Source organism: Apostichopus japonicus, chromosome 19, assembly GCF_037975245.1.
Source record: "Apostichopus japonicus isolate 1M-3 chromosome 19, ASM3797524v1, whole genome shotgun sequence".
In the NCBI taxonomy this organism is placed as follows: domain Eukaryota; kingdom Metazoa; phylum Echinodermata; class Holothuroidea; order Aspidochirotida; family Stichopodidae; genus Apostichopus; species Apostichopus japonicus.
In genome coordinates this window covers 6,555,986-6,573,377 of record NC_092579.1, presented here as the reverse complement: position 1 = coordinate 6,573,377, position 17,392 = coordinate 6,555,986, and the positions used below count along the sequence as shown (strand labels likewise).

The following is a 17,392-nucleotide window of genomic DNA, read 5'->3' as shown; positions in this document are numbered from 1 at the left end:
TTTCCTACAAATTCATACTAGCAGTTCTGAAATGAAAATGATTGCGGTAAATTAGAAATTATTTCAGCGTGTGACTACTGGCTATACTATATTCAAATGTAATAGCGCTATGTATCAGTTAGCTGTATAGCAGAAGGTGAGAGAGTGTCTAGGTTGCTTTAATCCGTAAATCTTGCTATTTTACGACTTGGATCGAAACGATACTAAGATTACAGGTGATAATTTACGCTTTTCGCATTAAAAGCTCAGCACTTTGATGTTTCTCTATCTATAGCACCACGTAGTTTGATCAACCTAGTTAAGCCGGGCTACACCGTGTCCCACGCAGATCATTACTGTTGTAGTCAAGTACTTTCATCCGAATATCGAGTATTTCCCAGTACTTGAGGGTTCCAAATACCGATTATCATTGACTGAATACAGCATTTTCGAGTCCGACTATATCGAGTACACGAGTACTTTTGTCATTCGAATACTTTTTAATTCTTTGGGATTTATCAAATCAAAAAAGCAGCTCGTAATTATGACTGATCCCCGATGGCCATTCTAATCAAATGATGTAACAGTTGTGTGTAATGGAAATGCCCAAATCTTGTTGTTGTTGTCAGAATGTTTCTCTGATTTCAGAAATTTTCCGATATTTGGAATGTGAAGGTGGCATGCAGTAGCAGGTGACGTCTTGACATGTACATGCACAAGATTGATAAATTTGATATAGTTCTACTTCAAGCATGCCCATAAATTGTTTCGTATACGCTAGCAAGATGACATAAATCAGCTATACATGCTTCATCGTCGTACAGCCTATCCTTACCTGGTGATTAATTATGCTATATGTATGATAAACTACTGGGGTAGAGACTTAAGAGTGTAGGACTACAGTAATATGAGTACTAATAAAAATTATACGGCTTCCTGATGTAACGTACGTCACGCAGTTTGACACAAATGCGTTATTATGTAAGTACTCGATAAGTAGTTCTACTCGTCCTGAGCGATTACCAGGTAGTTTAAATCGAGTACAAGTAAGCAAGTACTTTAGCATCCGGGTAGTTTTCATCAAGTGCGAGCATCAAGTATATCCTAAAATATACTCGAGTACTGACGAGTACTTTTTAAGTACAACATTACTCATCATATGGGTTACTTGTTATGCCCCCGTTTTACTTTAAATATTATATCGAATATTCAATTAAGCAACGGGTCTGTATAAACTGGTGTCTTTAAAACGTGTCGATAGACATAATTTATGGGTAACTCATTTGGTGTCTGCATAGCAGAAGTATAAAACACAAAAAAAATAATCAGTGACTTACTTGAAATTTTCTCAACCTCGTCTATTTCCTTCGATCTCTCTTCATTAGTAATTAACCATTAATTTATAAACCTTGATCTGGTTTCTGTAGTCGTCTATTTGACATCACATTGTTAAAACTTAGTATGAGTTTTTTTTCTCACGATAGAAATGCCCTCAAATATTGTTAACACGGAAGACATGCTATATAAATGTATCTGTTAGAAAATAATGTAATATTGTGACGAGCCCGGCTCCTCCGATAGTAAAACTATATCGGGACTCGCGATAGAAAGGTACTGGGATATCTTGATGCCGTATTTATGCTTCTTCAGGAGATGTCTCGAACGGGCGAAAACAATGAGTTCACAGAAAAACAATTTGACGAGATAGGATTTGATTATTGATTCGGTATATAATTTCTTCTCTGTCGATTCTCTTTACAAATAAAACTAAATTACAATGATTTGACTTGACTTGACTCCGTCAATTAAGCAATTAGATAGAGTGATGAACCTTCGGCGGAGTGATAAATTTGCTGACCAAGTGGAGAATCTTGCGGCCCCCTTTTCCTTTTATACCTTACTTCTATAAAATCCCTCTGCGCACAATCAGTAGGCAGCCAATAACCTGACCATCCTGTATTAACTTAACGATATAAAAATAAGTGCGCTGGCACTGATCTGCCCTGATTGGTTGGGAGTTTGGAAGTCCATTCCCTTTCTATGGAAACTTCCATACCACGTGAGAGAACCTTCTCGAATGTTCCACAGACATAATGGAATCTATTTTGGGAAAAGGCCCTGTAACAAGATTCAATAAGATAGTTAAAAACTTCTCGTGGGAAAACTGAATCCATGACCTAGATAAATACATAAGAGGCCCGTATGGTGTCTCGATGGAGTGTTTCGGTAACATCAAAGAGATGGCATCACTATTTCATAACATCCCCCTCAATCTTTTAAAATTTTTGGATACTCCAAAATTTTAACATCATACTGCTTTAACTTATCATTATCTCAAGAAGGTAGAGTACTGTAAGCACATTCACTAATATTCATTGACTTCAATAAATGGTCTTCATGTATCTCAAAGGTTAACATCTAGGTTACGAATTATTAAAAATGATCATATGGTATATACATTGACACTATCTCCATGAAATTGAAATTGAAGTGTACCTCTTCTGTATTGATGACATCATATGATGTAATCTAAAAAAAAATATCATTAAGGTATCTTAAAGTTACATGACACAGCAAAATATGCAGCATCTCTTACAAAATACATTTATGCATTTCATACATCAATAACACATTTATATCAAAAGTGAAATCATGCCGTGAATTGGGGAGAGATCAGAGAATACTAGACTTAGTTATCTTTTAAGTGAACAGAACACCTTGGCGTTCCATAAATTTTCATACACAAAAAAAAAGAACCTTAAAATATTACAAACTCTTTTACAAAATCTCCTCTTTAATGAAGTCATAGTTTCAAAACTGCTTTGAAACCTTGTGAATCATATACATTCACCTCAAGAAAATCAAGAAAATGTGACTCGATAGCATGGTGACCCTAGGTATGCACTCCGAAATGATCTAGTAAAGTACCAAAGTACTAGATATTCGATACCATAAAAGAGACTCCATAGACTATGACATCAACAAATCTTTCTTCAGATTTACATATTATATACTTAACATCTTGTTCTTTTCAACTTCATGACGAAATTTACTTTTGCATGAATATTTGAGGAAAAGAAAATATATACATAAGTTCCTCAAAACATCTATACTTTCATTTGCTTCGATAACTGTTGCTGTAAGCAAAAGTTGCACATCACCAATGCTGTCTCTAAATAGCCTTCAATATAACTTCAATGATGCAATGTAAATATCCTTAAAATATTTTCTCAATATATGAAAACCCATGTTGCTAATATTCCGGATATGTTCTAATTGCCGGGTAAACGTTTGAACGAATTCATAAGGAGAAATAAGGTATACTCATCACACATTTGTTATAAAAGATGAAACTAGGTCACTTGGTGGCGTTTTTAACATTAAAGCTTATATTGTTACACCATACAGTACAATGACTTCCACTTAATAGGTATGCAGGTAATTGCCATGATGCAGTCCATTCATACAATCGTGGGTAAAACACCTGTTCATCTGAACTTAAACAATTATGCAGTTATATACATATTAACCATATAATGTTTGCAACATCCTGCCTGGATTGCCTGTAATGTTCAATCCCTTTTCATGGAGAAAATTCATTATTTCCCCTGTGTTAGAATATTTTCCTACATTCCACCAAAAATCATGACTCTTAAAGCCTGTTGGAAAACATGGTGTCTGATAGGTGACCAGAACCTGTAATTCACCCAATTTGTATCGAGCACGTTGGACTTTCATGTCTCCTTGTGGAGCATTTGCAAACACTTTCTTTTGCCTGAATATGCTATCCTTGATGGAAGGATATGGAAGTGCTAATCCTTCATTATGTGCTCTATTCTCTAAAAAGGATGCAACATTCATTGGCTTAGTGCTCACAAGACACATGATGTGATCTGAAGTTACCCCTGGCAAAATGTTACCAAACTCATCATTAAACTCAATATGTGCATCTTGCATGACATTAACATTTTCTGCATTAGAAGTGTTACTACTCAAAACATTTCGCATTCGTGCAACCTTTTCACTTGATGAACCCTTTGTTTTCAAGACCTGACGCAATTTCTGAATGTTAGTGATATTCTTAGTTTCAGAAGATGCTCTTACAAAACATGGTTTAAGCCTGTTATAATTGAATACATCACTAAGAATTTCTCCTTTGAGAGTGGCCAACAAATAATGAGTCCTATCTAAAACTTGATGGATCACTAATGGTCCACACCATTCTGCAGCAATTTTGCGAGAGTTCGCAGTCAAGGAAGAAGACGTTGGCTTATACAGATACACTAATTGACCCGTTGAATAAATTGCACCTTTGTCCAGTTTTGCACTTATCTTAACATTTTGAGCATCTTGTTGCTTCTTTTGTAAGACCAACATTACCCTTGACAAATGATCAAATCGTTTCTTTAATAATGCAGCATATTCTCCATGAGATTGTGATAATCCTGCCATTGGATTGAACGATAAATTTGTAAGATTTGGCGGCTTACGTCCAAATGCAAGTTCAAATGGGCTATAGCTACCTAACTGAGGAGAGGAAAATGTGTTATATGCATAGGCTGATGTTGGGACAAATCGTACCCAATCCGTACCAAACTGATTTAAGTTCACTTTGAGGAAATTTGAAAGAGTCTGAATGTGTCTTTCAACCTGTAAGCTTCCATGATTGCTTACACTGATGAACTTTTGTTCAATGCCTAAAGCTTTACTTAAGAGCTCCACTAACTTTCCTGTAAGAGAAGCTGCCGCATCACTTATGATACAAGACGGTGGACCAAAGGTTGTAACTACCCTCTGCAATAATGCTTCACATATTGTTTCAGCATCAAAAGTCTTAAGAGAAACACATACAACAAATCTAGTGATCTCATCACAAACAACCATCAAATGTTTAAATCCTGTAGCCGTTGTGGGCATAGTCTTGAAATCCAGACTAAGTCTGTCAAAAGGACGATAAGAATCAGGAATGCGAGCATGATATTGTCTCAATTTGTCCGGTTTCTTACGGAATTCTTGACAACGGAGACATGCCTGAATATAATTACTGATGCGTTGAAACATATTGCGCAGATAGAAATGCTGTCTAATGGTCAAATATGTACGCATTACACCCTGATGATTACTTAACAAGTCATCGTGATATCGAGATAGTATCTGTTCTACCATAGTCTCAGGTACTACTAACTGAAGAGTCATCTTAGCATCATTAGTCTCATGCAAAAATATCCTGAATAACAAACAATTACATAACAAATAATCCTCTGCTTGAGAACGAACAGTTCTAGCATGCTTAACATTACTTGGAATAATGTCGTGTGCAAGAAAATCATAAATTGGTTTGTAGTAAGGACAAGTTTGTTGTTGAATTTGCAACTCTTTTACATCAAATGGCAGATCATAGTTTTTGATCAGCTTTCCTTGAATTGCCTTCATGACTTTATTCAATTCCTTTTGTTTTGGAATGTGCCCTGTAACCAAATGATCAATGTTTGTTATGACTGGCTTCGGCTGAACAAATAATTCTGGTGGTGGTTCTCTGACTACCTCTTGCACTCTATGTCTACTCTGATCCACTAATCTTGGCTCTGAAGGTTGAGAAACACTTGTAAAATTTGGCACAACTAATATGTCAGGACTATATGTATGTCTATTTTCACTCGGCATAGTAATAGTAGGCCTTTGACTATATGTATCTCTCTTATCAGCAGAAATAACTGGTGTAGTCGTCTTTTGTGACTCAGATTGTGGTCTCTGTGTAACCTGCTCATTAGAATGTGTTGCCTTAGGAACGGATGTCCTTTTAACTCTATTTGTTGATTCTTTGGCTGGGGAATCCTGCTTAGACTCCTTTGTGACTTTATTCGGAAATAAATCTGGAACTTTGACTCCCATTGACCTTGCCTTTGACCTTGTCATGATTGGATTAAATGTCTCCTTAGGTGGAGTTGAAAAATCCTCATAAGAACTGACCTCTTGAGCAACCTGATCTATTTCAGAGTGAAATTCCTGTGGTGCTCTAGACAAATAATCTGCCAAAACCAATTCTGAACCCTTCTTATAACCAACCTGAAATGTATATTCTGACAATTTGAACAGAAGCTTACGTAAGCGTGAAGTTGCTGGTTCTTGTTTTGACTTAAACAATTCAACAATGGCTGAGTGATCAACATATGCCTCAAATTCTACATTTTGCAATAAATGTTTGAATGCTGTCACATTAATAAATAGACCCATCATTTCTAATTCAGTTACACTATACCTCTGACATGCTGGTGGTAATATCTTAGAGTAATATGCAATAATATTCTCTTTGCCATTAACTCTTTGTGTCAGGTATGATCCTGTTGCTACTCGTGATGTGTCGCTATATAATACAAAACGACCATATTTCTGTAGCATATGCAATATAGGTGGATTACACAACAACTCTTTAATACTTTGAAATGCACACTGATGTTCCTCTGTCCATTTAAATACCTTTCTTTTACGACTCAAATGATGTAATGGTCTCAAGAGTGCTTGAATATTTGGGAAAAATGAAGCCACATAATTAACTGCACCTACAAATCGTCTTACTGACTTAACATTGTGTGGTTTCGGTGTGTTCCTGATTGCTGCACATCTGTCATGTAAAGGTTGGATACAAGCCTCACCTTCTGGGGTTATTGAGAGCAAATATCCCATATATCGGACTGAATTTTGAAAAATGCTACACTTTTTCGGAGAGATTGTCAATCCGTTGTCCATTAAAACCGTAAAAATTGCCTGTAGGTGTTGTTTGTGAGATCGTTTGTCTGCACTGTACACAATAATATCGTCATGATGAGCAATACAGAACTTATTTGAATTTGGGATCGTTGCCAAAATATCATTAATTTTCGACCGAAAGATCGCTGGAGATAAATTCAATCCCTGTGGTAAGCGTTTATAATAATAATGCTTTCCTCCATGAAATGAAGCAATACCTGTATACTGTTGTGCATGAACACTAAGTGGCAGACAGAAGAATGCAGACTTTAAATCAAGAACACCCAAAATTTTGGCTCCAGAGTACCCTATGGTACGGATAGTCTCATTCAGTAATGGAAATGGGTGATTGAGACGTTTTATTCTACTGTTCAAGTAGCGAAAATCTGTTACAACCCGTTTGTCTTTTGTTCCCTTCTTTGGAATGAGGAAAACCGGTGAGGTATAAGACTGATGTCCTACCGCTAAGATTCCTAATCGCACTAATTTGTCAAGCTCACTGGCGACAATGACTTTGTCCTCATCTGAAAGTCTATAGGGACGTATGTAAAATGGCTCATCATTAGTAAGAGTAATATCAGCCTCATAATTTGGACAGTGAGATAATTCACCATAAAGAGAAAATGCATCTCTATGTGAGTCTAGAAATTCATAAATGCTTTCTGTTTCTGAAGCATTTAGAATACTTTGTTCCAAATTAATGTTATCTCTCATGATTTCCTGTTCGGATTTGGAAACCAGGGGATCATCGGCTGTCAAATGTGGATATCGATGTAAATTATATCGTGTAATTGCATCACGATTCTCTTTGGAGTCTGAATTGGTTCGAAAAAGAGACGGTTTTTCGATGTCTCTCATGACATTGAGAAAATCTAGAGAATCAGTAGGTATGTCTTCTGTGACCGTAATGATATCTGCTAAATCTAAATGAGCCACTGTGCGAGAAGGATGCAGACAAAATTTCTGATTACCCATGTTCCTTAGTAGAATCTTTGTTCTACCTTTATGCATTTTTACTAACATTCGTGAAGGACACATACGAGATATTAGAGGAAACGGTTTAATAACCACATCTGCATTTCGTGCATATAGTGGAAGACGTCCCTGTACAGTAATGTATCTCTGCTGACCTGGGTAAATAACAAATCTCTGCACTGGCCTAAGGAAGACTTTGGCTTGTTTAATTTTAAAACAGTTTGTGGTAAAATCCAAAGATCCATTCAATTCCTTGAGAGTTTGACTACCTAATATTAAGTCAATACCTGTCAGGTTTGCAGCAATTAAAGCAGAAAGCTGAAATTCATGACCCTGAATTCTGACCTGAAATGTTATCGTGCTATACGCATGAATAAACTGACCATTACCCAACTTTAGGTTTACTACATCAACTGAGACTGGTTGTATAGAGGATGAATACTTTGAATTTTGCACTGTAGAAGAAGAAATGATAGAGCGTGTCGCTCCACTATCAAACAACAATGAAATTCCTTTACCATCATGTAAAGTACCTCTTACAAAATTACGTGTGTCCAGTTGAATATCCACATTACGGTCGTTCCCTGTATATCTAGAACTAGGAATATTACTATTCTTCCAAATATTATTTGCTTTACGTTTCGATCTTCCTTTACTTGGTACTTTGTCTGGAGTCACTGTATGATGAGTGCAATCATAAGTGCTCCCTAATGAAAATTCTGTGTTGGTACTTTCTTTACCTTAGCCTCCATTTCATGGCTTAGGTGAATTTGGCAATATTGTGCAAAATGACCTCGATTTTGGCAGTAATGACATGTGATTGAAGGATTAAAATATGGTAACCTTCTCCTGTTATTATTCTGACTTGTCCTAGGACCACGAGAATCACGAGAACTATATCTTTGCGTATCTTTTGGATTGTCTTGCGATTCTGACCTACGTGACTGATCAAACTTGGTCTCTAATTCCTGAATTTTGTTACACAACTCGTGTATCTCAGAAGATGCAGAAATAGTAGGAGTCTGAACAGAAGATGCTTTGTCGTGCATTGCCATAAATAGTTCGGAAGAAGCTGTGGGTTGACTTTGGATTTGTAAGTCAAAATAGCACTGTACTTTCATGACCAAATCTGCAATTGTTGCTTTTGGTGATACAGACATTAACACTGCTGAGCGGCATTGCAAAGGCAGGGTCGAGATGAATTTATCTCTAATTTGGTCCTCGCCATAGCTTAATTGTGCTGCAGCTTTTGAAATTTTGGCCAAATGAGCTTGAGCTGTATCACCTGGCGTATAGCTTAATGCATGAAATGCCTGTGATTTAGCGTAGGAAGAAGTCCCTGGACTGAAACGAGCAAGGAATTGCTTTTGAAGATCGGCAATAGTTGAAAAATTTTTGTTCTCAATCCAGAGTCTCGCTTGGCCTTTAAGTGTTCGCTTAAATATGCGACATATTTCATTAAATTCTTCCGCTACAGCCTCAGGGGTGGTTTGGGACGGCAATTAATGCACCTCTAAATAATCTTCAAATCCCAAATAATGAGCTTCGGCTAAATCTGCATCAATTACATCGCCCTGAAATCGTGATGGCAAAAAATCAGTGGGCCTATGTTTCTGCATAACATTAACAGAGGTAGAAGTTTCCTGTTCACTGACGGACATTATGCTGAATACAATTAGGCTAGTTATGAGTATACAACATGAGCCTATACTTAATTGAACACACTATCGACCGTTATTAAATACAAATAACAAATATGCAATACATGGACACGATTAAAATAACCTATCGGTACACTCTGATCTCAAATAGGGGTTGGGATACAAATTGGCATGATTTCACTCACCCTTAAGTTTAACTAAGAACTGGTAGTGGAACTGCAAACGATGATGGAAGTCCCTCGGTTAGCAGTAGTAGTAGTAGTAGCGGCAGGTAGTAGCAGGTAGGCCTAGCAGTAGCAGGTAGGCCTAGCAGTAGCAGGTGGGCCTACATCTCGTATACTGCAAATTCGTTCGCCGTTAACATCGGGTAGAGTCTAGGCTTAGATCGCGAAAATGTTCAGTTCTGATGTTTAGAGCTGTAGTATTCTACGTACTAGTTGCGCGAATGTTCAAACGCGAACAGCATGCTGGGTTGATTAACGTTAGTGTACAGATCAGTGGTTCCGGTATCCGTTGTACAGACTTAGGCTAGTATAGGCTGACTTCCATCGCAGAGTGTGTATGTTAGGCAATGTCGTGAACATGCGTCGTGTTCCTCGTTAGGTCTTCGGGCCAAAAAAAAATCACCTGTTCGTTATTGATCGTAACGAACGAAAGTTGTGAAAAGTTCCGTTACCGTTTTGTTCCTGAAGAAAGCAACCGACCTCCACCATGTAATATGGTGACGAGCCCGGCTCCTCCGATAGTAAAACTATATCGGGACTCGCGATAGAAAGGTACTGGGATATCTTGATGCCGTATTTATGCTTCTTCAGGAGATGTCTCGAACGGGCGAAAACAATGAGTTCACAGAAAAACAATTTGACGAGATAGGATTTGATTATTGATTCGGTATATAATTTCTTCTCTGTCGATTCTCTTTACAAATAAAACTAAATTACAATGATTTGACTTGACTTGACTCCGTCAATTAAGCAATTAGATAGAGTGATGAACCTTCGGCGGAGTGATAAATTTGCTGACCAAGTGGAGAATCTTGCGGCCCCCTTTTCCTTTTATACCTTACTTCTATAAAATCCCTCTGCGCACAATCAGTAGGCAGCCAATAACCTGACCATCCTGTATTAACTTAACGATATAAAAATAAGTGCGCTGGCACTGATCTGCCCTGATTGGTTGGGAGTTTGGAAGTCCATTCCCTTTCTATGGAAACTTCCATACCACGTGAGAGAACCTTCTCGAATGTTCCACAGACATAATGGAATCTATTTTGGGAAAAGGCCCTGTAACAAGATTCAATAAGATAGTTAAAAACTTCTCGTGGGAAAACTGAATCCATGACCTAGATAAATACATAAGAGGCCCGTAAGGTGTCTCGATGGAGTGTTTCGGTAACATCAAAGAGATGGCATCACTATTTCATAACAATAAATGGTCGCAGAAAATGTTTGCAACCTTTCAGTTTAAAAACTGTGTACGATTGTGACGAAGATAACAAAACCAAAAGCAATTAAAAGAATTCAAAAGAATTTAAAGCAGGTTTTGTTATTGACTCATTGCTATGGGGCTCGCTTTCCCTCACTTTGTATCCATTAGTGATGTTCAGTCTTTAAAAAGAAATCCTATATCATATTTATATCCAGCAGAAATCAGGTTTCTCAAAAAAATCATTCTTTGGGTATACATCGCTTGTGAAAGAGATCAAAGTAAACCTTTGGCATTTTGTATACAGGCAGATCTATCATTTTATGGCTCAATGTGCCATGATTGTATGTCGCTATATGTAATTATTTGTCATAGGGTATGTCGTTATACGTGTACAGATAAAATTCACACTTTTTAAAAACGACAAGGGAACTGCAGCTCAAATTTCAATTTTTATTATTGTCATCTATTCTACCAATAAGAAAAATAAGATAAAATTTTGTTCTTTACATTTAATACAGTGTAAAATGCGAATAATAATTACACTTACATCTGATTTTTTTCTACCTTATCTATACTTCAGTAATAAATGCTTCCTTGATATCCTAACGTTAAGATTATATCAAATATATTTATTCGGATCAATATCCAGACCATTGCCAACCTATACGCATTAACTTCATATGGCTTATCCAGAATCCACATACAGCGCACTTCTCAAACCTCTGTGAGTTCAACCCTTTCTGTAAATGATGACGTCATTCCATTCCCAGCCCTCATTTAAGTTATCAAAGACATGTGGTCTAGTACTACAGGATATGATGTAATCTTAGGACAAACATCTACAATCTCTCATTTCAGGTATCAAAGACATGTGGTCTAGTACTACAGGATATGATGTAATCTTAGGACAAACATCTACAATATCTCATTTAAGGTATCAAAACAAGTGGTCTACTACTACATGATATAATGTAATCTTAGGACAAACATCTCCAATCTCTCATTTAAGGTATCAAAGACACGTGGTCTAGTACTACAGGATATGATGTAATCTTAGGACAAACATCTCCAATCTCCCATATAAGCTGTGTCTTACAGCTTGGACAAAAGTAACGCTTACAGGCATTGTTTATCGATAAAGTATGCAACCATGTTCTGTAAAGTTGTTTATAGGTTTTAAAGAGAATCATTTTCTTCTAATACTTTAGAATCCTTTAAATTGTAGTGAACAATTATATGTACCCATCATTCTAATTCAGATTTTTTTTCGTTTTAAGAGCATAAAGAAGAAGCCCTTGTTGAGAATCAAGAAATTCAGTCTCAACCAGATGTGAATGTTGCAGGTGAAGCTGTTGAAGGTGAAGATGTTGAAGGTGAAGATGTTGAAGGTGAAGATGTTGAAGGTGAAGATGTTGAAGGTGAAGATGTTGAAAGTGAAGATGTTGAAGGTGAAGATGTTGAAGGTAAAGATGTTGAAGGTGAAGATGTTGAAGGTGAAGATGTTGAAGGTGAAGATGTTGAAGGTGAAGATGTTGAAGGTGAAGATGTTGAAGGTGAAGATGTTGAAGGTGAAGTTGTTGAAGGTGAAGATGTTGAAGGTGGAGATGTTGAAGGTGAAGATGTTGAAGGTGAAGTTGTTGAAGGTGAAGATGTTGAAGGTGAAGATGCTGAAGGTGAAGATATTGAAGGTGAAGATGTTGAAGGTGAAGATGTTGAAGGTGGAGATGTTGAAGGTGAAGTTGTTAAAGGTGAAGTTGCTGAAGATGGAGATGAGCAATCTGAGAATGAGGAAACGGACGATGCCTTGGAGGAATCAAGAGGATGTGGAGATGGACAAGTATTCTATTATGTTACTCTGTTAAGTAATGAAGAAACATACACTTCAACGTAGTCATAGCTAAGTTACCTGAACAGCAGATGCTTTGACAAACTTTTTTACTTGGTAGCCCCAATTTCCACCTTCATCATCTTAGCGACCCTGCAGTGGTGGAGGTAGTTGCATGGCGTCTACGAGGATGAGGTATTACCCTTTCATATATTGTGATATGATTAATGGTACTTAGATGAAAAATGGTGTTATATTGTGCAACTGTTGAAATAATTTATGTTCAAGGTTTTCAACTTTTTTTTAGCAAAACATTGACAATTGTGTCTTCTCTTTATTCTAACAATTAAATAACTCAATTAGATTTCACTGATTATGCGCTTCCAATCTGTTTTTGTGACTTTGTTTGTTTATTTATGTGTTTATTTCATGTAATTCCGTAACATCGCGAAGATGTAACATAGCGAAAGGGTTTGCGTCAGAATTTTCAATATCCTTTTAGTTTTATCACTGAGATCAAGGTACATTAATTACATGACCATTCAACATCAAGCGAGAGAGAAGTATGAAGTTCATGCTCACTGTTAAATGTTGACTTTTGAACAATAATTACACGCTTGCTACTCAGTACATGCACATAAAACATTCTTTCCTTATGTTTGAATTTACCGGCTTTTAACTCGCTAAGTAAATACTATACATGTTTACATTAAACCAATCAGGTATCATATATTTTATTATGTTAATAATATTTCCTAAATAAATTCCTGTTACTTTCATATAACTATTAAATGAATTATTTTTTTTACTATATAATTAGATAATATACATGACGTATATATGTAACATAAATAAATAAAATCTCTATTTCATATTATAAACTATAACAATAAATTGGACATCATAATAATTCTTGTTTCATTATGTACATATAATATTAATAGCATAGACCTATTGTGATTTATCCTGAGAAATATAAATAAACCTTTATTATTCAAAGTAAATTGGATTCGTTGAGGCACTATACATATAAACGCGATCCATAGAAGTATTGGCCGTGGCTAAAAACAGGGGTATTGGTTAATATGATATTAATTGATGATATTATAACAGCACAAAGTAGCAAACTCTTTACCAGACAGGTGGCACACATGCAAGACCGCCTGCGATATATCGACAAAATTACAAATGTTGTCCTATACGTTCCATTAACTTATGCAATATATATAAACATATATATTAACATCTATATAAAATTCTATGTTCAAGTATATGTCTTCTAGATCTGATTAACCCAAGCTAGTGACCGTGTTCATGACTATCCTATGATAGTATAGGTTTCAGTTCAGTCTTCAGAGGAAGGCTTCTTCATATTCATAGAAATGTGCGTCCTTTGGTTCACTCAAGCTAGTTACTGGTTTGTCAAACTCTTGATCAAAGTCGCGAAGTTTCACTTCGGTATCAGAGGAAGACGTCTTGATAATTGTATATTCATAGACATGTGCGTCCTTTGGTTCACTCAAGCTAGTTACTGGTTTGTCATACTCTCTATGGATGTCAGCAGATTTCAATTCAGTATCAGAGGAAGACGTCTTCATACGGTTATGTTCATAAATATGTCCGTCCTTTGGTTCACCACAGCTAGTAACTGCTTTGTCAAACTCTGTATGGATATCAGTAGGTTTTAGTTCAGTATCAGAAGAAGACGTCTTGATAATGGTATATTCATAGACATGTGCGTCACTGAATGTAGTTACTGGTTCGTTATGGGACTTGGAGGGAGTCTTCGATAAAGTAAATCCATAAGAAGGAGGTTCTTGAAATTCATGGACAGGGTGTATTTCAACAAGTGTATCTTGCTTATTGAAAAGATTGCTTTCAATATTTACGTCTTTCAGTTGTTCGTTAGGGTGTAAGGATTTTTCCTTGATGCAACGTTCATATGAATGCCATTCTGTAATTGGATCTTCATTGGTATTTGTACAAGACTCTATCGGTTTATTAGATGACGTCACGATTTTGTCATGTTGTTCAAAGTCAGATGATTCATAAATGTGAATAATGCTACTTTGCGTTTCATGGGATTCAGTTTTTGGTTGACTGTTTCCAAATGAGAAGTACCTGTTGGGAAGTTTTGGACGTTCGTTGTTCGTTACGCCTTGTTCAATTACCCTACTCTTGTATCGAAAGTACGTTGTTGCAATTTGCGAAAGAGATTTTATCAAGCAAATGCAAAATATACACGTCAGCAATACAGCAGCTGCTATCAGCATGATATAGATCAGCATTTCATCTATCAGTAGAGCTGTTTGCGTTGGCGATTGAGATGATCTTTCTCCAAGTTCTAGTTCTTTGGTGTTTGTCAAGACCGGATTTGTTTCACTAGTTTCATATGATTGAGGGAATAGTGAAAATGTAGTTCCCTTCTCAATAGCTTTATCTGTGGTCATAATTGGTGCATTTGTACTTATGCAGGACACGGTACTTGTAGGCTGTAGTATAGTGCTTACATTCTGTTCGCATATATTACCTTGGCAACGACATTCCATCTGATATTCTAGATTTGAAGGAGTGATGGCGGTCTTTATAATTTCTGACATTAAGTTACAACTCTTGTTATCCGAATTGTCATAGAAATCTTCTGCAATATCATTGCAAAGAGGTTGGTTCTTCAACTCTGGACAAGTTAAGTTATTTTCATAAATAAGCGAGACGTCTAATTTGCTTAAAATATCACTCGAAAGGATTATAGATAACTGGTTGTCTGAATCACACAACCGTTGGTCGGAGATATGAAAGTGCAATGCGATCTTTTGAAAGGAATTGAAGCGAAGATCAACTTTAATAAGACTCTGTCTTTCTATGAAGAACGTTGATGGTATACATGTTATCATATTATGACTTACATCAAGGGTTTGCAGTCTTTTGGCTGAGGTCACAAAAGGAAGATTATCCAAAGATTTTATCTCGTTGTGACTCAAATTCGCGTTTTCCAACTTACTGAAAGGAAAAGCAGAGGCGTTGCAAGTTTGTTGTATTCTGTTATAGCTTAGATCTATTGTTCGTAAGCGACGAAAAAAATTTTCACAATACATTTCCCAGTTTGAACAACTGTCGAATCGTATGTTATTATGTGATATGTTTAAATATTTAACGCTAGAGCCATCAACGGAACATTCAAAACGAATTAATTCATTAAAGGAAAGATCAATGTTGTAAATTTCTTTTCCTTCACCAGGGCATATTTGTGTCAAGTAATTCTTAGAATACGGTGAGTTTCCTATACATCTGTGACTGCATTCTGCTGTGTTATTCTCACAGGATGAACAAAGCGTCTCCTGAGAGTGATCCGGGCATCTACCGAAGATGGTAATGGAGAAGAACGAAAGTAGGATTAGCACATCAAAGACAATTTCCATAGCTGTAGAGAAATTGGAAGAAAAATTACATATTTCACTAAGCACTTACTATCTTGACGAGACAAACGAATGCATAAGACCTTCAATACTGAATGCATATTTTCTAATGAAACAAAAACAAAGTAAATGTACTCACTTTATGTACACAGGAGATGCTCATTGTGCTGTTCACTTTGAAAGTTTTATTCCAGTTAATATTCAACACTGGAGACCCCTCAGTCTGATTAAGAGATCAATCTAATTGCAGCATTGTAATTGACATTCATTTAAAATGATTTCCTAAGTCCAATGAGTATTTAGACTGATACACATCATCTAATAAATAACGTATATAACAGATATCCAAACTTTGAGATGATTTAAATGACATGAAATTAAGTCGTTCCATATGCAAGATATCGAAATGTCATCAGCCATTCCCCTCAATATGCTAGAAAGTCACAAAATTACCAATCACTTTCAAAACAATACTATATTGCCATCATTGAAGACGTTTTGTTCACGGAAAATTGTAATTGTGTAATTTAAACTTCTTCAGGTTTAGTTGCAAATAATTTATGTTTTTTTTTTCTTTTTCGGTATTTATGGCAAACGCAATTCTGAACGCAATAATATTTAAAGGGAGTGTGCGTACTGTTGAAGTTTAATAGACATGTGTAGGATATCACTTTCTACTGTACATAGTGCTATACTAGGAAGAGAAACCATTGCTTTTCTGTTCATCTTTACAGGGTTATCGTTTAAATTTATTGCTGTAATTGAAGTGACTGACAAATGAAACTCAATTTAGAAATACACATTCAACACATATCAAAATTTGTTATTTCTAGATGTGTCCAAATTGTAACTCTGCAAATAAGTTACTTTCTTTGCAGAGTTGTACCTCATCATGTTTACCTCTATTAATTAGGCTAGTATTGATGTTTTGTTTCATGTCACTCTTTAATGTCGTTGAACGATATTTATTGCCATTGCCCCCCCCCCCCTTCCCTCCGCATAACGAGTTCATAGAGGCGCTATAGCGTCACATTATTGAAATGTTCAAGAGGAAATACATAGAACGGCCAGCAAAACCTGTTTGGTTATATTTGCATCAAGTACAATGGTAAAGTATTAATTATAAACATAGTGTGTGTATAAATACATAATCGACATAAGCCTTACCACGAAACCTTACCTACCAAACTTTCATAGCATTTTTCATTTCATTTTTCTGGGTCGAAGTTATTACCTCCGGTAATTGTTAAGGGTATTCGCCAATTTCCTTCAACAGTTGGGGTGAAACGAATATTAATATAGACTTTTTCGGTTTTACAGACTATTGCATTGCTAACATAAATGCAACTGCATGGTTGGAA

At 36.2% G+C, this 17,392-nt stretch overlaps 2 protein-coding genes across 8 annotated transcripts in view; one reads left to right on the top strand and one right to left on the bottom strand.

Moving 5' to 3' along the window:
* Positions 1-17,392, bottom strand: part of LOC139960288 (uncharacterized) — a 42,665-nt gene that overhangs the window by 10,983 nt on the left and 14,290 nt on the right. For 2 of the 4 annotated variants that reach the window (XM_071958548.1, XM_071958549.1), the window contains one exon: positions 13,501-16,036. The exons of 1 other annotated variant lie outside the window; for it this stretch is intronic. In XM_071958548.1, coding sequence (XP_071814649.1) covers positions 13,968-16,034 — 2,067 coding nt within the window. In that variant the 5' untranslated portion in view covers positions 16,035-16,036 and the 3' untranslated portion in view covers positions 13,501-13,967. Of the gene's footprint in view, positions 1-1,316; positions 1,503-13,500; positions 16,037-17,392 lie in introns of those variants that run through there. One more of the 4 variants, XM_071958546.1, reaches the window with a different exon arrangement.
* LOC139960292 (uncharacterized) lies at positions 11,226-13,412 on the top strand. Of its 4 annotated transcripts, none has more exons than XM_071958556.1 (2): positions 11,226-11,648; positions 11,725-13,412. In XM_071958556.1, the coding sequence occupies exon 2, from the start codon at positions 12,125-12,127 to the stop codon at positions 12,650-12,652; it is 528 nt and encodes a 175-aa protein (XP_071814657.1). In that variant the 5' UTR covers positions 11,226-11,648; positions 11,725-12,124; the 3' UTR covers positions 12,653-13,412. The 4 variants fall into 4 exon arrangements, with proteins under 4 accessions (XP_071814657.1, XP_071814656.1, XP_071814659.1 ...); XM_071958555.1 differs by having other exon boundaries at positions 11,226-11,724; positions 11,800-13,412; XM_071958558.1 differs by having other exon boundaries at positions 11,226-12,163; positions 12,209-13,412.